This window comes from Notamacropus eugenii, chromosome 1, assembly GCF_028372415.1.
Source record: "Notamacropus eugenii isolate mMacEug1 chromosome 1, mMacEug1.pri_v2, whole genome shotgun sequence".
Classification (NCBI taxonomy): Eukaryota; Metazoa; Chordata; class Mammalia; order Diprotodontia; family Macropodidae; genus Notamacropus; species Notamacropus eugenii.
Window position 1 is genome coordinate 600,031,373 of NC_092872.1, and position 25,585 is coordinate 600,056,957.

Below are 25,585 nucleotides of genomic sequence, written 5' to 3' on the forward strand. Positions count from 1 at the left end.
CTTGCCAGGAACTAGTGAAAACTAGCATTTGGGAGAGAATCACAAAAGACTAAGACATCATCTACCAAACCATTTCCATTACCCTCCAAGGCAAGAACCAATGTCCAGGCTCTTGCAGATCCCACTGCTCCTGCTAACTTCCCTGTTCTTGGTGATACAGGCCCAGGAGAATCAGGATGTATGGAGAAAATTCATTGATATTGAACAGAATCATGCATTTTTCCCAGAGACCCTTCGATTTTCCATAAAGCAGTACAACAAGGACAGCAATGATGAGTACCTCTACCAGATGACCCAGCTGATTCGAGCCCAGGAGCAGGTCAGTCTCTGTGTCTCAACATCCCCACTGCATCTATGAAGTAAGGGTGAGAATCTTTCCTTGCTATTGAAGGTGACACACTCAGAAAGGGTCATTTTCAAGTCTTCTTCAAGTAAAAAAAGAAATTGTTAGGGCATTTTGAGAAAAGAAAATTTTTATTTCATCAGATAAACATTTATTCAGGAATAGATAATGTTATTAAAGAAAAGCAATAAATAAGCATTTTCTTTAAAAATACTACAATTGCACATTCTAGCAATGGGATAGGTAATATTAAACAGAGAAGAGAAAAGGAAGAAATCCAGAAAGGATGGGTGAAGTAGCAACAAAAAATCAGACAGAGGATAAAGGAGAAGAATTGTTCCTGGAAGTGTTCAATGGTGTTCATGAGGAAACTTCAGTGACACACATCACTCATTTCATACCCAGGTGTTCACTTTTTCTCATGGAATCCTATGATCCTTCTCTAAGAACCAGAAGAGATTTCTAAGGCCAACTAGTCCAACCTTCTCATTTTACACATAAGGAAATTGAGACCCAGAGAGATAAAGTGGTTTTCCTGAAGTCATACAGCTGGTAAATAGCAGAATAGGATATAGCCTCCTCAGTCAGTGGCCTTCCCTTTCCCTCTCCTTGACTTTTTCCATTTTCTCTGTTTTCAGGTTATTTCCAGTTCCATTGAGTGGTTGAATGATTAGTCCCTGTTTTCAGCCTTTCTACTTCTCTAATTATCAATCTTTGAGAGGGATAGCTAGGTGGTTTAGTGGATAGAGCACCAGTGCAAGAGTCAGGAGGACCTGAGTTCAAATCTCACCTCAGACACTTGACACTCACTAGCTGTGTGACCTTGGGCAAGTCACTTAACCCCAATTGCCTCATCCTGGGTCATCTCCAGTCACCCTGATGAATATCTGGTCCCTAGATTCAGATGGCTCTGGAAGAGAAGTTAGGCTGGTGATCTGCACAGCCCTCCCTCACTCAAAACAAAGTCAAGTGCAAGTCATGTCATTATTTCTCTGATGGCATGGTCATCTTTAGCAACGAAGGACGAACACACACACACAATCTTTGAGAGATCCTCTTGAAACGTTATAGCAAGGCTTGTGTTAAGATTTTGAAGGTGTGGGGGGAAAGAAACAAGAATCAGGAAGAATTGTTCTGTAGGATGCAATCAGTAGCCAAAGCAATTTTGCCCATAGAGGGCAAAGTTATGGGTCAGGCTGGATTCATTCTCAATCAGAAGCACCAGAAGAGAGTGTAAGAGAGTGGAGAAAAATCCTGCTTCCTGGTCCTCTTTGTTCTGTTGCACCACCACCACCATCGCTACCACCATCACCCTCCCTCCAACTTTTGTCGTTCCTTCTTCCTTTAACCCCATCTCCCCATATCAATCTTTACTTCAGAGTTGCTGCCTCTCCTGTGGTGAGACAATAACTTAGAGGCAGATTACATTTGCTAGTGCAATTCCCATGCTTAGCTCTGGAACTTGAAACCTCTGGAAGCCTGGCTCTACCACTTTTCTAGCTGTATGAATTCCTACTAGGTTGGCATTTTAAAAATAAATTTTTATTTGTATCTTTTATTTTTATAATATCCCACAATATCCCTTCTCTTCCTCCTCCCAGAGAGCCATCCCATATAACAAACAATATTTTTTAAAAATAAAAAAAATTGAAAGAAAAAAGAAAAGGAGAAAATTATTACAGCTGATTAATACTTCAAAGAAGTTTGAAAATATGCACAATAAACAATATCTATGAAGGTCCTGCTTCCATGAAGGGGTAGGTTTTGGGGAGGGGGTTATCCTGTCATATCTTTTCATTTGAATTGAGCTTGATTGTTGTAATCTCGATATAATTCCTTTTGTTTTATTTGTGTAAAGTTGTTCTTTCCATTTTCATTGTTGCAACTATTGTGTATATTGTTCTTTAGCCCTATATACTTCACTCTGCTTCTGTTTGTATCAATTTTTCCATGCTTCTTTGCATTCATCACACATTTCTTATAGCACAATAGTATTTCATTCCATTCCATTTGCCTAGCCCAAATTGATGGGCATCTACTGTGTTTCCAATTTTTTTGCTACCACAAAAGTGCTGTTATAAATATTTTGGCATATGTGGGAACTTTTCTTGTTATTAATGTCTTCCAGGAGGAGTTCTTAACCTGGGGTCATGATTTCATTTAAAAATATTTTGATAAGAATATTTCTATGAAACTGTTTTCCTCTGTAATCTTCTGTGTCATATATTGTTTATTTATTTATTTATAGGGCAGCTAGATGGTGCAGCAGTTAGGTGCCAGGCCTTGAGTCAGGAAAAACTCATCATTCTAAGTTCAAATCTGGCCTCAGACACTTATGAATTGGGTGACTCTAGGCAAGACATTTAACGTTGTTTCCTTTAATTCCTCATCTGTCAAATGAGCTGGAGAAAGAAATGGCAAACCACTTTAGAGACTTTGCCAAGAAAACTCCAAAATGGGATCACAAAGAGTCAGACATGCATTTTATTTTATGCATTTAAAAATATGATTCTCACAAGGGTCCATAAGCTTTACCTGGCTGTGACCAATGACACAAAGGAAGTGAATAGAGCAAGCCACTAAGTTTTCTGACGGCTATTTTCTACATCTATAAGTTATACATGATCACAGTTAGATCATGGCTAGATGAATTCTAAAGTCCCTTTTCTGCTCCAACATCCTTGTTCATGTTATTCTGCCCAGATCCCAGACATTTTCCGGATCTTTTATACAAAACCAGCCTCTAGAAATACACTGAAGAATTCCTTTTTTTTTTTTTTGGTTGTATACACACACACACACACACACACACACACATCTCTTGACCACCTGAAGTCATTTTAGGGGGTATAGGTCTTTCTTTTCCTTCATTTGAAATATTGACTAACCAAAAATCCAATGAGCCTAAGTATCAAATTGGGAGTCCTTGGGGATCTACTGATTCATGTCAACACATTTGTACTTCTGTCTCAATTTTGTGGACTTGATGGTTGCTAAGGTCCCTTCTAGCCCCCAAATTCTAGGTTTTTCTTCCTAAATTGGCTTCTTCCTTCCATCCAGTGTCCATTTGTCTTAGGCTTTAGTTGGTGAGGATTTTAAAAATTCAAAGGGCTTTTAATATGGAAATTAAAATAAACCATAATTAACAGCATAAGTCTTCTGCTAAAAATGATACTTCTGTAAAAATGAACATATATATGTATCTATGTGTATGTATATATATGAATATATTTGTATATGTATGTGTGTGTATATTGTATTGTGGATGTAGTTTTAATGGAATTGATGTATTTTTGCATAATGGAAAGATTTTTCTCATCCATTAATAAGCTCATGTGACCTGCTTGGGTCACATGGAAGCCTGAGACATATGAGTTAAGTCAAATGGAACAGGAAGGGGTGAAGCCAGAAGGGGCAAAGTCATTGACACAGATTTTATCTTAATAACCCTAGAATGTAGGTTCTCTTATTCCCATTTTATAAAGATGAGGAAATTAAGGTAGACAGGTTTGTCTTACTAGAGTCACATAGGTGGTAAGCGTATGAGAATGAATTTGAATTTAGTCTTCTGAACTCCACTGGGCCACCTAGGTATCCCTTAAATAAGTCTTTAAACATTTCTTACTTGATCATAGAAAATAAGATTTTTATTCTAAAAGTTCCTCATCTATTAACTTAGAAAAGTGATTTTCTTCACCTAATCCTGTTTCTACAATTTTCAACTATTATTCCATAACTTTCCTCCCCCTTTTTCTTAAACTTTAAAAAATATGCTTCATTTTCTTCTCCCACTTATTTTTCACTTCCCAGAGTCTGGTGTCTATCCCAATCACTTTATTGAAACTACTATTTCAAAGTTACTAATAACCTCTTTTTAAAAAAACAATTGTTTTCAGTTCCAAATTCTTCCCTTTACTCTAACCCATCCCTACCCATCCATTGAGAAGGCAAGAACCACATTTTTCAAAAATACAGGAAAGTGAGCCAAATTCATAAGAATAAGAGTTATTTCCCAACTGACAAATGGTTAAGGGGTTATGAACAAAAAGTTTTCAGAAGGAGAAAACATACATAAAGTTATATAAAATGTTCTAAATCAAAAATAAGTAGAAAAATTCAAATGAAAACAACTGAGGAACAATTTTACATCTATCACATTGGCTAAGATGACAGAAAAGAAAAATGACAAGCTGGAGGGGATGTGGGGAAACAGGTATATTACTACATTTTAAGTGAAACCATGAACTAGTCCAACCATTCAGGAGACTAATGACTACTTAATTGGGAAATATAATGGCCTTTTCTCAATAATCGTCCTTGACACTTCTACAGTGTTTGATATTACTGACTTTTCCTTTCTTTCCACATGTGTGGCATCCTCTGGACAGCTAGGTGGTGCAGTGGATAGAGCACCAATGCAGGAGTCAGGAGGATCTGAGTTCAAAAATCTCACCTCAGACACTTAACACTCACTAGCTGTGTGACTTTGGGCAAGTCACTTAACCCCAATTGCCTCATCCTGGGTCATCTCCAGTCATCCTGATGAATATCTGGTCACTGAATTCAGATGACTCTGGAGGAGAAGTGAGGTTGGTGACCTGCACAACCCTCTCTCACTCAAAACAAAGTCAAATGAAAGTCTTGTCATTATTTCTCTGATGGCATGGTCTTCTTCAGCAACGAAGGATGAATACACACACACACACACACACACACACACACATCCTCTGAGGCCATTGTGAACCTTTTGTGTGTAATATTTTAATAGTTTCATAACTGGTCTTCCTTTTGTCAGCCTAATCCTCTCTTTAACCCATTTTTCACATATCTACCAAAATAATCTTGTTAGTGTCTGACTGGAGAAAACATTTAAGAAAACTTAGAGGTGACAACTATAGCCACCTTCATTTATCTGAAGGGCTGTTGTAGTCTGTCTGACCCTAGAGAGCAGAACCAGGAATAAACAGGGAGGAAATTGCAAAACAGGCTTGGTGTCAGGAAAAACCTTTCTAACAATAAGAGCTGTCCCAAAGTAAAATGGAGAGATGTTGAGTGTTTCCTTCTTGGAGGTCTTCAAGCAGAGACTTGATGATCACTTGTTGAGTATGTCAAAGGGAAGCTTCCTGAAATGAATGAATTGTTCTAGATGGCTGATGTGGCCCCTCCTAATTCTTAAATCCTGTGATTCTATGAAATAAATGGCTATTTAACTTGGTGTTTAAGATTTTCCATAATCTTGCTTCGATATTTCTTTCCCACATTCCTTTACCCAACTCCTCCTTCAGGCAACCAGCATTCCAAGGAAATGACTGGTTTTTCTGGAACTCATCCTGAACTCTCTTGTCCTCATGCTATACCACAGATTGACCCTTAAGCATACTGATCATCTATATCTTTCAGCATCTTTCTTTTCTTTCAAAGCTGATATCCAAGATCAGGTCTTCCCTGATCTCCTCCCTTCAACTTTTCTGAGTGCTTTATATCTTACCTTCTACCTTATGTTATACTGTCTTACACACAGAGGAATATTGGAGCCAGCTCAAACTGAGCTGGTTGTTAAACTTTTAGCACCTGTGGAATCACCAAATACCTCCACTAAGGGCTTGAATTGTTGGAGTGTTTAGATTTAAGAAAATGACGGAGAAAAATTAATTATGCAGCTTAAACTTAAAAGAGTGTTGTGAGGACTTTTTTTTTTTTTTAGAAAGTTAGTGATTAAACATTCACAAGCACACTGATGTATATATGTATATATTGTATATGGGATAGATTATATATTCATATAATATGAATAGCATTATATGAATACATAATGCATTAATATAATTATATTATATTAATATATCATGTATGATATTTAGTCATGCTATTGAAGACCAAGCTTGTTTTAAAAAATTTTTATTTCATTCTGAACTTAAGAAATAAAACAAGCATTTCTACAACATAATAGAATAGAAAAAAAAGATAATTGCACATAAAACTGCAGATCAATAGATGTACAACTTGCTCTTCCTTTTAGATATATAATAGTTATCAGGTAACTTTCTTTTTTTTTTCTTTTTTCATCTCCCCCCACCATGGCATCTTGAAGTGATTTTTTTTTTCATTTTTGAATTTCTCCTAATACCTAGCACATTTCCTGCATTCATCAGGTAATTAATAAATGTTTGTTGAATTAAAAGGTTGGTATTGTTTGCGAATTACTTCAGGTGAGCTTTTATTTAACCAGTTAGGCTATAAACCTATCAAGAGCAAATCTCAATATCTAATGTTTCTTTTGTATTCCTTAGAGTACACATGGGGAATTCATATCTGAAAGCCATCCAACTACATGGGCACCCTTTGAGCTCCCTGTAACATTTCCATATAAGTGAACTCTCAAGAGAAAGAATTTTAGGGAGAAAATAGGTCATAATCATTAGAAAAAGTGGTAAGCAGTGGTGCTGCCAGAGAAACAAAGCAGGCATGGAAGGAAAAACAGGAGCAGCTGAAAGTGGGGTCCAGTAGTGACGACAATTGTTACCAGAGGTCTTGTCCCAGTTTCATGTTTGCTGCCATGATGGCAGTATTGGAAGAGAGAAGAGCTTTTCTATGTCAATTGTGTATGAGCCCATTTTATTTTTAGGGTAACCCATGGAACAAGGCTCCCCAATGACTCTAGGCTCATTCACTAGGAGAAGGTCCGATCCTGTGAGATGGAAGAGAATGATGAGGTTCAGGAGTTGGGTGGTCTGGAAAGAATTCAAGAGGCAGACGTTCTCTTAGTCAAGAGAGCTTTACTAACACAAAAGCAGTGGTCTAGGGGGCTACTAGCAGTTTGCAGGAAGACGGGTTTGTTTTCATGCCCAATTCTTGGGCGCTCAGCCAAGAGTGGAATATACTCCTACCTGAGTACTTAAACTCAGGAAAAGCGGGAAGCAGCAAAGGGAAATAGGTGTGTGGAAAAACAGTTCAAGGATGTAATCAGATAACAAGGAACTTCGTTTGCAACATTTGTTCCAGTATGGAGGGCTAATTACGAACATAGAACATAGCGTGGGCTAAGGAAGCAAGGTTTTTGTTATCTGACAGAGCTTCCTGTTACTGGGCAGATTTAGATGTGGCCCTCATAGTTGCTGGGAAAAAGTCAGCCTCATCAAGAGGACCCCAAGAGAATCAGAGTCTCTTTGGTTTGTGGTCCTCACACAGACCATTGCAGGAAAACATTTAAATGTACTCATGGTATGACTCATGTCAAGGTTTGCCCAAATGTGGGTAAAGAAGTCTCCTAAATGAAACATTATAAACTGGATGTGGATCAGCCTTTAAAAAAAAACCCAGTAGAAAAGGCCTAAGACACAAAAGAATTATAGAAATCTATGAACAGAACTTGAAATATATGAAGTTTTCAAACATCATTAGCTCCCTACAGAAGATCAGGAATTTTATTATTGTTGTTCAGTGGTTCAGTCATGTCCTACTCTTTATGATTCCATGGATCCTCCTGTCCATGAGTTTTTCTTTTCAAAGACACTGGAGTGGTTTGCCATTCTTTCTCCAGTGGATTAAGACAAACAGAGGGTAAGTGACTTGACTAGAGACATTGGTCTCACTGATTCCAAGCCCAGTACTCTATCCACTTTATTAGGGCAGCACTCTAAGTCCCTCTTTATCACAGAGTAATACATCTCTCCCAATCTATACCCATTTGTAGTCCCACTACATAGTTTAGGCTATTGTCAGAAAGTAAACTTTTGGAGGCGGCTGAGCAAGCAATCTTCTTCCCACTGGTTTGGTGGGTCTCAAAGTAACCACTGATTTCAGTCTCTAAGGAACAAACTGCATGAGGACTTTGTAGAGCTTTCTGTAAAGCTGGGCTGAATCAGTAAATCTCTTTTCCCAGAAATCTCAAACATTGTAAAGACAACTGTGAAAGAATTAGAAACTCTGATCAGCATAATGATCAACTAAGATTCCAGAGGACAAATGAAATATGCTAACTACCTCCTGATAAGTGAAGGATTCAGAGTGCAGAAATGAACCTTTCTTTTCTTTCTTTGTTTTCTTTTCCATGTGCCCAAAGTAGAAACTTATTTTGCTTAACTATATGTGGGTGCATGTTTGTAACAGGTATTTTTGTTCTCTCCTTCTTATTTGAGGGGAGGGGTCTGGAATGGAAAGATGACAAGGTCTTTTTACAGATTAAAAAAGATGCATATTTTTCTATATTTTTATTTTTAATAATTATTTTCCCAATTGCATGTAAAAACAATTTTTAACATTCATTTTTAAAAACTTTGAGTTCCAGATTCATTCCCTCCCCTCCCCCTTCCCTGAGATGGTAATTTGATATAGGTTATGTATGTACAATCATGTGAAACATTTCCCTGTTAGTCATGTTGTGAAAGAACACAGTAAAAAAAATAAAAATAAAAAAAAAGTGAAAAACAGTATGCTTCTATCTGTATTCAGACTCCATCAGTTCTTTCCCTGGATATGGACAGCATTTCTCATCCTGAGTTCTTTGGAATTGTCTTGGATCATTGAATAATACATGTAATTTTACATAAGATTAAGTGTCTGAAGCAGGATTTAGATTTAAATGCTGCCTAAAAGTCCAGTGCTCTAGCTACTGTACCAGGGGAAAAGATAAGGAAGTATCATCTAGCTTTTATAGGGTCACTGGGAGGGGTGATGGATCTTTAGTGGGTCTTAGTTGTCAGGATATGGCCCTAGTCTCTCAAATCTAACCAGTATGGTGCTAGTGGTTATGTTCATATGTCATGAAAAGTGATCTCTTAGTTGCTTTCAGACAATGTTTCACACTGTGTAATAGGCTGATTGAGGAATTCTTCTGATCATTTGGTCACTTTACTAATGATTCCATTTACATTAGTAACAGGTACGAGCATGGAGTCATTTTCTTTTCCTTGCCTACTGCTTCTATGAGTTCTAGCTTCTGGATTGTTTTGGATGTAGTTTGTGGTCTCTCAAAGTGAAAGTTCCAGTCATCTTAATTTCCCATCCAATAGGTATGGTCTTGGCTAAACCACCTAAGGGTACTACTATGTGCTAGGCATTAAATAATTATTGATTGGTTGACTTATGATGGACCTTGGCTGAACTCAAGAAAAGACTTCCAATGGGGAATAGAGATGGTGAAAATCTGTTCCAGATGAGAAGGTCACTGGAAGAAGGGAGTCTCTGAGATTCTAATAATTATCCCCTCTACCACTCCAACCCAGGCTTTTACCCAAGAGATCTTAGCTACTCTGTGGCCTTGGTCTCTATATGCTTACAGTTGGCGAGACTCACCAGGGAAAAGGAGAATTATGTTGATTATAGTTTACTGTGAATCTTTTGTAGTTTTTGCTTTCTGTCTGTGGAGTAAAATAAGGTCTGTCTTCTTTCCAATATGTATTATTTTCTTGAATGCTTACACAGGACCTGGTGACTCTTTCTTCTACAACCAAGCAGACTCTTGCTGCTGTTGTTGTTAGCTGTGGCTAAATCTTTGTGACCCCATTTGGGGCTTTTTTGGCAAAGATACTGGAGTAGTTTGCCATTTCCTTCTCCAGTTCCTTTTACAGATGAGGAAACCAAAGCAAACAGGGTCGAGTGACTTGCCCAGGATCACACCGCTAGTGAGTATCTGAGGCTTTGAAGTCAGGTCTTCTTGACTCTTGGCCTGGTGCTCTGTCCACTGCACCACTGAGCTACCCCCCATCCTGCCCCAGCACACATTAAAACAGCTATATTTTGAGGTTCCCAAAGAAAACTCTTAATTGGGACAAAAATGAAGAGGAAAAAAGTGTAATTTTTGAAGAAGCACCCAACCTAACCCATAAAAGCCCAGAGTTTGGTGCATGGGGTTTTACAGATACAAGAATAAAGAATAATAAAGATAATAAACTTAATTATGCAATTTGTTCACTAACAGTTGTCAAATGGATTTGAGTACCTCATAAACTTGGAACTCAGCAGGACCATGTGTACAAAAGATGTAGAATTTGATCCTGTTAACTGTAGCCTTCAAGAGGACCCAAAATTATATAAGGTAAGAGAAATGTACTTTGAATAATTAACAATTTTTAGTCAGTTAGCTGGCACGTATTGAGAACTTATTATGTGCTAGACATTATGCAAAAATGTTTTTGAAAGAGAATATTTTTAGCTTGTGGCTTGGAAGAGGGCATAGTATTATTGATATAGAGTTAGAAGGGATCTTAAAGATCATTTAGTCCAAACCACTCATTTTACAGATGAGGAAACTGAGGTCCAGAAAAATTAAATGAGTTGCCCAGTATTAAGAGACAGAGACAGAATTTGAATGGAGGTCCCTGAACTCCAAATTTAGTGCTCTTCTTTTGACCAAATTAAAGGAAAACCTCAAGATTAGAAAGTACTTGGAATGGGGTCATTATTTGACAGCCTCTGAAGCAAGTGATGGTTCCAAACCAATTCCCTAAATGTGTAACTCACTGTGATAATGGGTGATGGTGCCCAGGTTAAATTTTCTGAGTGAAGGGTCATCATTCAAATCCTCCCTATGAGGGCAGATATCTTTATATTTGCTTTTTTTCTTCTAAGTTTTCTCTTCTTCTTTATTCCCTCTTCCCCAGGTAATCAACTGTACTTTTTTTGTTTTTGCTGTGCCTTGGAATGAACAATATGAGCTGCGGAGGAGTAACTGCACTAATGTTTAGTTAATGTTCCCGTGGGGAGCTGCAGCATCAGGTTTTCTTTTCAGCCTCTTCTATCTCCTTAAAAAAGGAAAGGGAAGAGAAATTCACTGTAAGCAAGAATAAGGGAAAAAATAAAAACTTCACAATGTATTTTTGGGAACCACAACTGACTTTGCCTTTCCTTTGTCTGTGAGCAGCCTTCCATCTCTCTCAGTTCATGGGGATAACAATTTACAATCTTCAAACAAATCATAACAAAATTATTAATAACTGACAACACACTTTGTGCTTAGAAGTTTCCACTGGTAAGAAATTCACAAAAATTAATAATAGAGATTATGCAATGCAACACTTCAAGGGCTGCAAAGTTCTTGGAAAACAGTTGATCTTTCCAACGATTCTAGGAGGTAGATGTTATTATTAATCCCACTTTACAGATGAGGAAACTGAGTCAGATATAGCTTAAGTGACTTGCCCAGGACCACATAGCTAGAAAGTTTTCAAGGTAAGACTTGAACTTGAATCTCTCCTGACTACAGGTCCAGTGCTCTATACGCTATACCACCTAGTTGTCTCAAACAGTAACCTTATAGGAAACAACCTTTCAGTCTTTGAAAGGGTAGATACTAGAGGGGAAGTAAAATTTTGCAGACGTAAGCCCTGGTCTTCACAGAGAACTGGAAGGGCATTTTTGTTTACTCATCTACCTGGTGAAAATTCTTGACCCTCCTATAACATCTCAGATAAGCATATTTAAAGATTCACAGAATTTCATAGCTGGAAAAGATTTTTGTGACTGACTTAACCCAACTGATATTCCAAAAAGAATTCTAATTAAAATATTCACCCAAACTGGTTATTCAGTCTCTGCTTAATGACCTCTCATGAGAGATGACCCACCATCACCAGAGGCACACCATTCCACTTTTGGTTAGGTATGTTAGGAAGGTTACATTGAGGACAAATATGCATGCCTCACTGTGAATTCTCATCTTCATTCTGTACTATAAGGCCAACAGACCTCTAATATTGCCCTTTAACTTTCTCTTCTGCAAGTTAAGTACCTCCCCCACCCAGTTTCTTAACTGATCCTCATATGGTACAGACTCGATGCCTTTGTTTTAATTGCCCTCCCTCTGGCTGTTCTTCAAAATACCTTTCATAAACTGTGATGCCCAAAGCTGAACAGCATATTTAGATATGGTTTGACCCAGGCACATTATAGTAGGACTATTGACTCCTTATTCTTGGAAGCTATGTCTCTTTCTTAATATAGGTTAAAATTATATTAATATTTTTGACTATCATATCATACTTTTGCCTTGAATTTGCAGGACACTAAAACCCTCAGATCTTTTTCAGACAAACTTCTGTCTCTGCATAATCCTCCATTTTGTATTTGTGAAGTTGACTTATTGAGCTCTTGTATAAAACTTTACACTTTCCCTCTTAGATTTCCTCTCATTTAATTTAATTCATCACACTGTTCTGGCCTATGGAGCTTTATTTGGGTCCTTATTCTCATCAAAGGTATTAGCTATTTCTCCAAATTTTGTTTCAATTTCAAATTTGATATGAATGTCATCTACATCTTTATCTGTGATGGTAATCAAATTAGGATCTTTTGCTATTTTGGTTTTACTAAAAGTGCCTCTGACTGAATAATGTGATTAAAGAAGATCTTTCCCATCTATTGATAGGCCTGCCCATTTTGGGAAGCTTGATTAGGGGAGTCATTTTGTAGGAGGGTCCCAAGTACCTTTTATTTATTCTGTTGAGGCACTGGGTCAGAGGGTTGTGCCCTTTGGCTCTACAAAGTATATAAATACTGTGAAGGTGAAGTTTTACTTTGGGGCTTAGTTTTTGTAAGAAGGTTTGAGTGCCAGACTAGGACTCCGGGAAGCCACTAAATGAGCCCCCTTGGCTTTGAAAACCCAGATGTCAGTGCTTCCCTCTTTAGTAACTATGGCCAGACAGTTGGACTGTCTGTAGAATTCAGGCAGAGGAAGCAATGTCTGGTGATCTTTAATTTCTCTCTATTTTCTTTGAAATATGATTTATGTGCTTAAAGGAATAATACATGTGCTTGGTTAAAGTGATTGTTAACCCCTCAAAAGTTGCTTTTCTTTTTATGAAGATCTAAGAACCTATGGTAGCAGGCCCCCCTGTGTATGTTGGGGTGCTTACTGATACATTATCCAAGTCATTGATAATGTTGAACAGCATGAGGACAAATACAGATCCTTAACAGCACTCCACTGGAGACCTTCCAAGTTTACATGGAACTTTCAATGACTTTACTTTGAATCTAACCCAGGTATAGAGAACCTGAGGCCTTGAGACCACATGTGGCCCTCTAGGTCTTCAAGTGTGACCCCATGACTGAATCTAAACTTCACCTAATAAATCACTTTAATAAAAGGATTTGTTCTGTAAAACTGCGACTCAGTCAAGAGGCTGCTTCCAAGGACCTAAAAGGCCACATGTGGCCTCAAGGTCACAGGTTCCCCACCCCTGCTAGCCATTCAACCAGCTTCAGATCCCTCTAATTATCCTCTTATCTAGCCCCTATCAATTCAACTTTTGCACAAGAGATATTTTGTAAAACTTCCCTAAAACTTAAGTAAACAATGATTTCAATTTAGTAATCTCATTTTAAAAAGAAAATGTAGTTGGCTTAACATGACCTATCCTTGATGAAATTATGCCCCTAAACCCTCTATTCTTCCAGAATTTTCTATTACTCTTAAGGGCAACTCCCTTCAACCTCAGTGTCATCTTTGATTCTTCTCTTCTGTTCATCTTCCATAGCCATTCTGCTATCCAAGGCTTATCCTTTCTCCTTTTACATCTCTTGTACATGCCCCCTTCTTTCCACTCACCAGTACCACCCTGGTGCAAACCCTCAGCAACTTATTCCTGTTACAATAAAAATTAAAATAAAATAAGCAATAAAAAAAGTTTTGAAAAGTTAAAATCACTATTTTTTTGATTTTCCAGCCTCAAATCTCTCACCACTACAATTTGTTCTCCAGGCCATTGCAAAGGGATTTCCCTCAAACATAGATTTTACCATGTAATCCCACTACTCAGTAAACTCCAATAGCTCCCTATTACCTCCAGGATCAAATATAAAGTGCTTTGAGTGCCATTTTAAAGCCCTGGCAACCCGGCTCCTTTCTACCTTTCCAACTTTCCAACACTCCTCCCCTTGGTGTACACTATGACCTGTCAATGTTGGTTTTTGGCTGTGTCTCAACATCTCCTGACTTGCTGCCTTTTAACTGACACACTCCTCTGCCTAGAATGCTGCCCTTTCCTCACTTCCACCTACTGGCTTCCACGGCTCTCTTTAAGATGCAGCTCCAATCACCAACCCACAGGCTGAAGCTTCTGTCCTTTTTTCTTTTTTGAAAATGGTGCCAGTCTATTTTGGTACCTTTCCTATTCTCTGTGAGCTTTCAGATATTACTTAACCATATTTGCTAGGTGTTGAAATTCCTGGGGTGGGGTTTATCTGGTTGAGGTGATCTGAGTACATCAAAGACAACTGTGTTCCTCCTCACTGCCTCCCTACTTCCCTTCAATTGAGCATCAAATTCTAATTAGACATTTTTTTGGTGCTTATTTCCTAGTCCAAAGGTCATTCTCCTTTGCAGGGAAAACAGAAGCAAATACAATTTGAGAAGCCCTGAATTCTCTCTCTTGTGTTCTGTCCACTCAAGAGAGGAGTCCTAGCTCTTTTTCTGTCCTAATACAGTAGAACCTCAGTTTGTGAATTTAATTTGTTCTGAGATTCTGTTCCTCATGCTATTTGTTCATATTGCAAAGTGAATTTTTCCCATAGAAAAAAATGTAAAGTTGGATGATTGGTACCACATCCCCAAAAATATTCATATAAAAAATTATTTATAATTTAGTTTAGTTTTTTTTTAACAATGATTACTACACAATATAACCTAAAGTAAAATAAATTAACCTTCACTTTACCTTTGAGAAGAGTTGTGGCTGATACAAGGGAGATGAGAGGGAGGAGGAGGAAGAGGAAGCATTATTGCTTGGAAGGAGAATCTCCTTCTATGAGAACATTGGGGATTTCAGTGTTGGGAGTGTTCTCTCTTATGCTACTTTCACTAAAAGTAAGACTAACATAACTGCCTTCACTTATTTTTCATTTTTTAGAATCACTTTCATGTTTTGACTCCCTGATATTTTTTCTTTACACTCACTTCTGACTAGGAATCTGTTTGACACTTGCTTCTGACATTTTTTCAGAATGTCACAGAAATGTGAAATTGCATTGTTGTTAAAAATATTTGTGGCTCTCATTACTACAGCATTATTTGGGTGATACTATTCAACAAAATTTTTCACTTTTGCAAAAAAAACCCCAAAAAACAAACAAACAAAAAAAAACTTTGCCCTAGTTGAGTGTCAATCCTTATTGAGCCGTTCAAGTCCAAACATGATGTTCGTACTGTGAATTTTTGTTCATCCTACAAGACAAATTTTCAAAAAAGTTTTCCTCCTTCAGTGAAGCACAGGTAAATCAGGTTACTCTTAAACTACTAAAACAAACAATCCCCTGCCCTGCCATTTTGCAGTCTTTGACTTTCCTTATCCCCCATCTCATTCTGAGTTTTAGTTCTCCTGTATTATTTTAGGATTTTCTCACACTGTGGTCTCAAGATGTTCTCTCCACCTCCCTCTGGGCCTCCCCACCCTCCACCTTGACCTGAGCCCTGGTTGCTCTGATGGCTGTTTCAAAGGGATGAGATTGTAAAGCCAGCACTGATCAGTCTGACTGTTGTTTCTGAAGTACTTTCTTAGCAATGAGGACACAGTGGTTCCCTGTGAAGGGACTTGAACATAAATTTGAATAACACTTTTGCATAAGACAATTTAGATATTGAACTGAGGGGGCATAAAACATGGCTTCCCTGAATCCAGAACTGAAAATAAATTATGCCAATGAGGGATGAGGGCAAGGTGAGTGTGAAATGATTCCATCAGGAGTGGGAGTTGTTAGGAAGACAACCCATAAGGCAAGCTTCTTTCCTTTCTGCCTCACAAGTATTTTATAGTTCATAGTTTGAAAATTCAGCTACAGTGGAGAGAGGGTGGGCCCTGGAGTCAGAAAGACTGGAGTCAATCCTGACTCCAACACATGCTAGCTGTGTGACTCTGTCTTTTTTTCAGTCATTTCTAGTCATGTCTGACTCTTTGTGACCTCATTTGGGGTTTTCTTGGCCAAAGACACTTTAGTGGTTTACCACTTCCTTCTCCAGATCGTTTTACAGATGAGGAAACTGAGGCAGAGTTAAGTGACTTGCCCAGAATAGTACAACTCATACATGTCTGAGACCAGATATGAACTTGCAAAGATGTGTTCCTGATTCCAGGCCTGGCACTCTATCCACTGTACCACCTACTTGCTCACATGACCCTAGTTAAGTCATTTAACCTTTTAAAACTTAAACAAAGCTAAACTTATGCGTTATAGAAAAGTTGCATTTGCATCCATGAAGAGAGCTCATACATACACACAGAGCTCTCACACTGATGAAATCACCAAAAAACAAACAGAAAAAACTAATTAAAGCATTCCTTTTATTCTCTCTTCTGACCTCATTCCATAACCATATGAGGTAGATAAGGCAGGTTGAATCTGGATTTGACGTTTCCTATCATTTGATACGCGAGCAGTGGGCAGTGATGGGCTGGTAAATGATTTTTACAACGAGCTCTACAAAAAAAAATGTATGCATGTCATGTTTTTAACCTTAATCTGAATAATTAACATTTTCTCCTTCACTTTTAAAAGTCTGGACAATCAACAAAACAAGAAGTCAAGCCTGATTTCTAGCATTTGCTAAATTCAGGAGTGTAAGTGGTCACACTGAAATCTGACAAACATACCCCTGAAGCTGAGGTTCAGCTCTGTTAACTAATTAGCTAAAGTTAGTTAGTGGCAGTGCTGGGACTGGAATCTAATTTTCCTGGCTCTTGGCCTTGCTATCTTTGGGGGTCTGTCAGATTTGTCTAGGGGTATGTGTACAAGGACAAGGGAGTTGGAGCAGTAGGAGTGAGGTAGGCTGGGAAGTAGCTATCTCCATTTCTGGGCCAACAGCTATACTGATAGAGTCCTTGAGGAGAAAATGGCTCCATAAGGATGTTGTTGTTCAGTTGTTTAGTCATGTCCAACTCTTTGTGATACCGTTTGGTGTTTTCTTGGCAGAAATACTGGAGTGGTTTGCCATTTCCTTCTAGAACTCATTTTACAGATGAGGAAACTGAGGCAAATAAGTTTAAGTGACTTGCTCAGGATCACACAGCTAGGAAGCATCTGGAACTGGCTTTGAACTCACTAAGATGAATCTTCCTGACTCCAGGCCTGGCACTCTTTGTGCTGCATCACCTAGTTGCCCACATGGCAATGACTAGGTAAGTAATTTAATCTTTTATATTCCAGGCAATGTTAATCCTGTAAGTTACAGAAGAGTTGCATTTGCATCCTTTCAGAGAGATTGCACATACAGAGTTCCTCAAACTGATGAAATCAGCAAAGATAAGCAGAAAAAGCTTATTAAAACATTACCTCTAACTAGTGACCCTTCTCCAGGGCTAGGATACGGGAAAGCAGAGCAGGAGATGCCACATAGTGAGTAGTTGAGTGTCTATGGCCTGAGTAGAGGGTGTCTATGGTCTCTATGTTAAAATACAAACTCCACATTTGTTAGTAAAACCTCTCTACAATGGGGCTCCAACCTAGCTTCCCAGATTCATTTCATGTTACTACTTTTATACACTACACTGTCCAGTTCAACTGTGATACCAGGTGAAATCCACATTGCATTTCTTGCTTCCATGCCTGGAATGAACTCCTTTGTCACATCTGCTTCTTAGACTCATTCCCTTCAAAGATTAGCTTCTGGGCCAGCTTTTATTGGAAACCTTTCCTTATTTACCTTGCTGTTTGTGTTCTCTCCCTCTCCAAATTATCTTGTATATAATTATCTGTGTTCATGCTCTATCTTCGAAGTAGAACATAAACTCCTCTAATTTTGATTTTGTTTGCTTATCTATCTTGAGTGTAATAGTGGAGGCTATTATTATCTCCATTTTACTGTTGAGGAAACTGAGGCAAACAGAGACTAAATGACTTGCCTAGCATCACACAGCCAGTAAATATCTGATATCAGATTTGAACTCAGGTCTTCTTGACTCCACTGCACTACCAGCTTAATCAGCCTTTCTAGTAAGAGCTGGGGGACAAAAATTATAGGTCATTGTAAAATATTTGACCAAATAAATTATCTGTAATTACACACTGATATATACTAACATCTAAGTTACCACACCCTGAAGTTTAACCACTGCTAACTGAAATGGGGTGGAAGAAAAGAAAAAGGGATTTGGATTCTGTTTTGTTCAGAAAAAGAGAGAATAAACTATAAAAAGTGTGAAGTTCAACAGATTAAATGGGAATATAAACCTTAGACAGGGTTGATCTGATCTGGAGGAAAAAGTTTAATCAAATAGGGTGGGGAAGAGGTATCAGAAGATTGTAGAGAATGGAACAGAAATGTGGCAGCTCCTAATAACTCCTTTGATGAAATTCACACCCAAATGTTACATATTCATGCTCAGAGTCACTCTCATTGCATTTTAATTTGCTTTTGATCCTTATAATATAGTGAGGTATGCTATTTCTTACCCCTTAGTGTTCTAGAAGTACCAGAGGGGTTTGAGAGTGTTTCCTTTCTAATGCTATTAGCTTGAGCCCAGACCAGTTGTGTCCCACCCCTACTTTAGGTACCAGTGATTAGTAACTTAGTTCTATTTAAGCAATTAATATCAATTAACTTTTACAAAGTGGCATTTACCTTGAAGATATAAAATGAACAATTATGCAAATAATTTCTTTCAAAATCTTGGAGGGATAATCTTTCCTATATCTACTTGGTTTCTGATGAGAGTGGGTTACCTACTACATGGTACAGTTTCTACATAATATTGGTTCCACCAAGTTCATGTTCAGATGCCATATAACTACCATTTAGATCCTTACATCTGCTGCCACTAACCTGTGTTCTAAAGAGCACTTCTTGTTCCCTGGTGTATCAATGATGAGTTATCTATGAGATCCCAATTCCAGGACATCAGGAGACCAAATGCCAGGATGCTAGGATGGCAAAGATGGATATGTGACCTTTTGAAACTCATAGGGTCAAAATCTCTAATTTCTTTTCCTAAAATGAAGAAAAAGAACAAATATGAAGGCAAAAGGACTGAGTGCCATTTTTCACAGGACCATACATAAATCTCAGAGGGAAGAAGGCCTGATTTTTCACTGAATGGCCATCAATAAATGTATCAAGAGTGAGAAGCCAATTTGTATGGCTCTGGTCACTAGTTCATTTTGAATACATTTAGTTCCCAATCAATGGAAAAAGGATTCTCCTAACAGCATAGTTAGCACACCAGAATGACTTATAGAATGTTTGCACCTGCCAAAGTCCTTCCAAGGCCTTTTGATTACATATCATCACAGCCTCTCCCACATGGCGAGGCACAGTTAGAGATGTTCTGAACATATATGCCCTTCCTCATTACAATAATATTCTCAAAATCCCATTGTACTGTTCCATGTTCTATAAATCATGCCATATGATCAGCTTTCAATGCAAAGCTGTACAATTCCAGACTCCTACTTGACAGCCAGAGACAGGGTAGGTCAGTTGTTTCTTATGATAAATAGAATGAATTTCCTGAATGGAAAAGTGAACTAATCAGCAGGAAGAAGAGGGGAGAAGCGGAGAGCATCTCTTAGCAAAAGTACCCAAATCAGCCCATTACTATTCACTGTATAATCTAGCTACTTGAGGAAACAGAAGGCATCTTTGGAACTGCCAAGTCTTTGTACAAATTTGGAAGAAAGCATCATCCCCTCTATGTCTGATTGAGTTATAATTAATACCTTAAAAAAAATCTCATTTGGGCATGTAAAAAAAGAACCCAAACTCTATTTTTATGAAAAATTAGCTTCAATAGCAAACATTTATTGAATACCTGCTATGTATAAGGTACTGTGCTATGATTCTGGGGGTAACAAAAATGAAAGTCAAAGCCTTCAAGGATCTTCTCCCCAGCAATTTTTTTATTGGCAATTTGTTGCAGCTTACTCACATCTCATGGGTTCAAGCCCTTATTCCAGACCAACTGGAAGCCTAGTCAACTCATATTACACCTTTACTGGCAAGATGGATTTTAAAAGGAAAATATTTATGAGGATTAAACCAGTCAGTAAAGGAATAAAGAAACAGTCTCACACGTTCTTAGGGAATTAAAATCAAATCTCCCCATCTCCTCTAATCGCCTCAGGTCACTGGGCAGAGATGAGATACTGTAGATAGGGTAGGAAAAACAACAGCAACCCTTGGACTCATGATCCTCTCCAGCTTAGAAAAACAGCCTTGCAAAATGTCTGTGGTGGCCCTCTCCCCCCACCCCCAAATGCCTAGAATGTCCCCTTACTATGTCTCCAAAGCCTAGATGTGTTATATTCTCCAAGAGAACACTGCGTCCAAGAATTTGGCACCAATCGGAAATTCTCTCCTCTCTCCAAGATATTTAGTGCAGAAATTCCATCTTTTCATTCTTCTTTACCATTCTTTCACTCCCATTCCACCACCCAGCTGTTACCATCTGTCAGTCTATGTGGTTCCTTCTTTTTCTGGGCTCACATAGTTCCTTCTCCAGGGTCTTCTTCACTGCTCACTATCTCTAACGTGCAAAATCTTCATAAAGACTTTATTTAAGTAAAATTTCACAATAGCCTTGTAAGGTAGATAGTACAGGCATTATTGTTACTGTCACATAATTGTTTAAAGTTCACAAAGGTCTTTACATTCATTATATCCTTTGATCCACTTAGAATCATGGAGTAGATAGAGTTCTGCCCTTAGAATCTCAAAGACCTTAGTTCAAATTCTCCCTTTGTGAGGGAGCTATGAGATCAAGGGTCAGTTATGAACCTCATTTTCCTCATTTATAAAATGAGAGGGTTCAGTTAGATTACAGATCATGGCTCTTCCAGATTTAAATCTGTGATCCTAATTAACAACCCTTTGAAGTGCTATGGGTATTTTTATTCCTATTTCTAGAGAAGAGAAAATAGGCTTAGAAAGGATGTGACCTTCAGAGTCACAGCTAATAAGTATCTGAGGGAAGATTTGAATTAAGGTCTTCCTGACTCTAACATTCTCCCCATTACACCATACTGTCACTCTTATTTTTCCTTGTCACAAAAAATGTTTCAATATCATCCTTGTACCTCATACACTGGACCTTTTCATCTGACTTACATTCAAAACCTCTTCTATAGGTTGTCTCCCTATTGGAATATAGGCTCCTTGAGAATAAAACTATCCTGCTTTTCTATTTGTAATCCTAGTACTTCGCACAGTGCTTTGCATATAGTAGGTGTGTGATTAAATGTACATTCATTTGTTCATTCCTGGTTTGGACTACCTAATCTCTAAGGTCCTTTCCAGTTCTATGATTCTGGCTCCTAAGTGACCTAAACAATATTTTTTTTTCTTTTATTCTTTTTTTGAAAAATATCTTTTAGAGGTTATAGATGATAGGAATAGACTATTTTTCTTTCCCATAGAGTGCCTTATATTTAATTTGGACAGACTTTGGGAGATAGCAAAAGATAGAAGGACCTGACATACTATGGTGCCATGAGGAGTTGGACATGATTGAATGACAATGACAACAGTAAACATTTGTGGGAAAACAAAGACATTTATAGACTCCAGATTAAGAAACCCTGTATGAATGGATCAGGGATCTCAGTAATGGAGGTACTCCCTCCAAAGGTTTAAGTCACAAGCAATCATGTCTATCTATCCTATATATTTCTAATTCATGTCCTCCTATACATCCAATACAAGAAATTCATCCAAATTATTAGGGCCCTTTCATGCTCCTTTAAGACTATTTGGATATGAATGGAGAATGTAAGTTATCCATTTGTTACCCAGCACTCATTATTTTCTTCCTGATCATCCCTATCTCTGATGTATCATTTACACAGCTTCTCCTATGTAATTAATCCTTCCTGATGTGTTGCAGTTCAGTCATATTCATCATACTTCTCTGCTATTTTTTAACCAACACCTTAGCCAATAATCAGGTACAAGTAATGATGATGATGTCCATAATAATAAAAATAAAATGGCACTTATTAACTAGAACTCAAAACTTTCCCTAAGCACTTCACAAATATTATTTCATTTTATTCTTACAACAGCACTGGGAGGTGGAAGCTATTATTATTTCCATTTTATAAATGTGAAAACAGAGGCACAGAAGGGCCATGCAGCTAGTAAGTGTTTGTACTTAGTAGGATAAGCAAATGTTAATTGTTATGCTGTAGCTCTGCTAAAATCTATTATAGTATAGTTGGAATTCTCTCAACCGATGCCACCAACAATATTCAGAGAGTAATAGATAGAGCTCAAAGAATCTTAGAAATCATTAAGTTCAGTCCCTTCATTTTACTAATGAAGAAGGTGAGACTACAAATGAGTGGAAAAGTCAGGACCAGGACCAAAATCTTTCTCGGACTTTTAATCCAGTTTTTCTTCTGTAACACTACGTAGAGATCCTTATTCCCTTTTTTTGGTGGTAGTAGAAGTTCACTGCTGTTGTTGTTGAGTAAGTAGCTTAATAATGTCTGACTCTTGGTGACCCTGTGCACCAAAGTATCCATGGGATTTTCTTGGCAAGCATACTGGAATGGTTTGCCATTTCCTTCTCCAGTGGAGTAAAGCTGCACAGGCATTTGGCCTAGATTCCAAAGTAATGTTACCAAGACCACCAAAGGCTTTGAGTAAATCGTGGTCAAAATTCAAGGTAAGAACCAAGGGATTTGAATTTGGGGGGGAACAGAGGGTGTAGGTGCTGGCACTAAGTATGAGGACTCCAAGAAAAAAAGTGAAACATGCTTTACTTGTTGTGTTCTCCTCATCCCTGCCACCTCCCAAGGACAGCTGAAAGTGCAGTTACATGGTTCGAATGTTGGGCCTACTGTTTAATACCTGCATGACCTTGATTAAGTAACTTAGACTTTCTCGGCTTCAGTGTTCTCATCAGTAAACTTACAGATTTGGAAAAAGATCACGTGAAATTCCTTTTAGCACTCAAGCTGAGGGCCATCTCCAGTCATCCTGATCTTACCACTGGATCCAGATGGCTCTGGAGGAGAAAGTGAGGCTGGTGACTTTGCACAGACCTCCCCTACTTAAATCCAATTCACTTGCATGTCATTGCATCACCTTCTTGATGTCATGGTGCTCTCCAAGAATGAAGACAAACAATAACGAGGCAAAAAAGTTAAGCAACTTGCCCAGGGTCACACAGTAAGTCTCTGAGGCTGGATTTGAACTCAGATCTTCCTGACTCTGGGCCCAGCACTCTAACCATTGAGTCACCTACCTGCCTCCTGACTGTGGAAATATCAAAAAACTGCTTTCAGGTGCTCTCTAGAAGTTTGATATTTCATTATTTAGACTTTTTAAAGGATACTACTGTTCATGGATGGGTATGCCAATTTACTCTCTCATAAGGCCTAATTATCCTTCCTACCATTTTCCATGCCTTTGCTTTGTTAATTTTGGTATCCCCAGCATTTAGTCCACTGCTTGACATTCAGTAAGCATTTATTCATTCACCACACAATAAATGTCCTGGTTGTGAAAGAAAGGAAAGTTCCAAACGCATATTTGACTGTCAACTTCCAGTGATATTTTCCCCTCAAACTAATTTTTGAGAATTATTTTAGGCCCAAAAGTTTTCTGCTTTTAATTTATTGAAGCAGTTCTCAAAGTATGATTCAAGGACTTCTGAGATCTTTGAAGGTGTAGTCAAAACTATTTTCAAAATAATGCTAAGATGTTGTTTGTCTGTTAAAATACTCCTTTTTCTAGCTACATATCTATGCGAGGCTGGATTTTCTTCATATACTTCAAAGAAAAGAACAAAACACTACAGATCAAATACGGAAGCTGATATGAGGATCCAACTGTCTTCTATTAAGATAGACATTACAGAGATTTGCAAAAATATGTAAAACTACATCATTCTCATTAGCTTTTTGGTTTTGGAAAAATATAATTATTTTTCATAAACATGTTATTTATGTTAACACAATGGATTTATTATTGTGATTTTAGAATGAATTAATAAATGCCCATTTTAACAATTTATCAGTTTTAATTTCTAATATGATAATGATAGAGAACTATGACTCACATAAACAAAACCTCTTTAGGATACTCAATAGTTTTGAGATGTAAAGAGATCTTGAAACCAAAAGACCTGAGAATTTTGTTTATTGCATAAGGATTTAAAAAAAAAGGATGACAGTTTTCTAAAGTGTCTAGAAATGACATAGCCCTGAATTTTTCTTCTCTTAGACTGGCAGATGTATGATGGGTTCCTCATTTGACATACTTCAAAGGAAGCACACAGTTTTTTAATAATCAAATAAAAAATTTAAAGCACTTTGCAAACTTCTGATTGCTAGGTAAATGTGAAGTCATATTTTTTTTTTTTAAATTAGACAATGCTGGGAAATGTTAATTTTTTTCCTTATTAAATTAAGATATTTACACTTGGCTTCCTTGGTAACTGTCTTTTATGCCACCAATCAAGTTACATCCATGAATATCAATTAGTGATCACCCCATGGTTTTCTTGGGCCTGGACAACTATCTTTCCTCTTGAAAGGGCTTCATTTATGGTAAGTTTCTCAGTGGCAATCTGGGAGCCAAGTTCCATGAACTCAGCCAAATTTCCTCTTTTTCACTGAGTGTTACTTTGAGATTAACTTCAATGTGTAATGCTGTCAGATATTTTGAAAATCTCAGGCTGGAAAATCCATTACCAAGGTAACATTTCCCTCTGGGAATTCTAATGAGTTGGCTTAGCATGTTTTTCTTCACTTTCTTCTACCCCCTTTTAATTTCCTGAATACGGAGGCTATTCTTAATCAAGCTAAGGCCTTTGTAATTCTCAGGCTAGCAATGCAAGGTACTTGAATTAAAATATTAGAACTATGAATAAGGCTGTGGAAACCTCTCTCAAATTTTCCCTCAAGATCTATTTCCAAAGTTGTGAATGTCAGGGACAAAATGCTCTCCTGGAAAGAGTAAAATGAGATAATTATATTGACTTGGGTTGGAAAGAGTTACAACCTAAGCAGGTTCCCCATCCCTGAGGAATATATTTTTCCTTCTGATGGACCATGAAATAATTTCAAAACACCAAGGGATAAAGAAATGACAGGAAGTGGAAGTTTTCAAAAACCCTAGTGAATCAAGTGTGAAGAAACAATGTGACATTGTTTGAATGAGTCTAGTCTGGATAACCTAAATATGAGTATTCTTTATCATAAATTTTCTTACAAATTATACCTTAATTCTAGAGTGTAATTGTGGAGTGACAAAATCTATCTTCTATGGGCCTTATCTCACCTTTTCTTTAAATCATTCATTTCTCACAATAT

General features: G+C 37.7%; 1 protein-coding gene across 1 annotated transcript; it reads left to right on the top strand.

Moving 5' to 3' along the window:
* Positions 1-11,173, top strand: LOC140520603 (cystatin-like). Its single transcript, XM_072634620.1, has 3 exons — positions 1-319; positions 10,263-10,379; positions 10,945-11,173. The coding sequence occupies exons 1-3, from the start codon at positions 101-103 to the stop codon at positions 11,026-11,028; spliced, it is 420 nt and encodes a 139-aa protein (XP_072490721.1). The 5' UTR covers positions 1-100; the 3' UTR covers positions 11,029-11,173.
* Positions 11,174-25,585: the final 14,412 nt, after the last annotated feature.

Bases quoted from the DNA above. Each gene is read 5' to 3' on its own strand.
- LOC140520603 (XM_072634620.1), top strand. From the start codon at position 101: ATGTCCAGGCTCTTGCAGATCCCACTGCTCCTGCTAACTTCCCTGTTC. The intron at 320-10,262 runs GTCAGTCTCTGT...GTTCACTAACAG, and splicing joins TGATTCGAGCCCAGGAGCAG to TTGTCAAATGGATTTGAGTA. The intron at 10,380-10,944 runs GTAAGAGAAATG...CCTCTTCCCCAG, and splicing joins AGGACCCAAAATTATATAAG to GTAATCAACTGTACTTTTTT.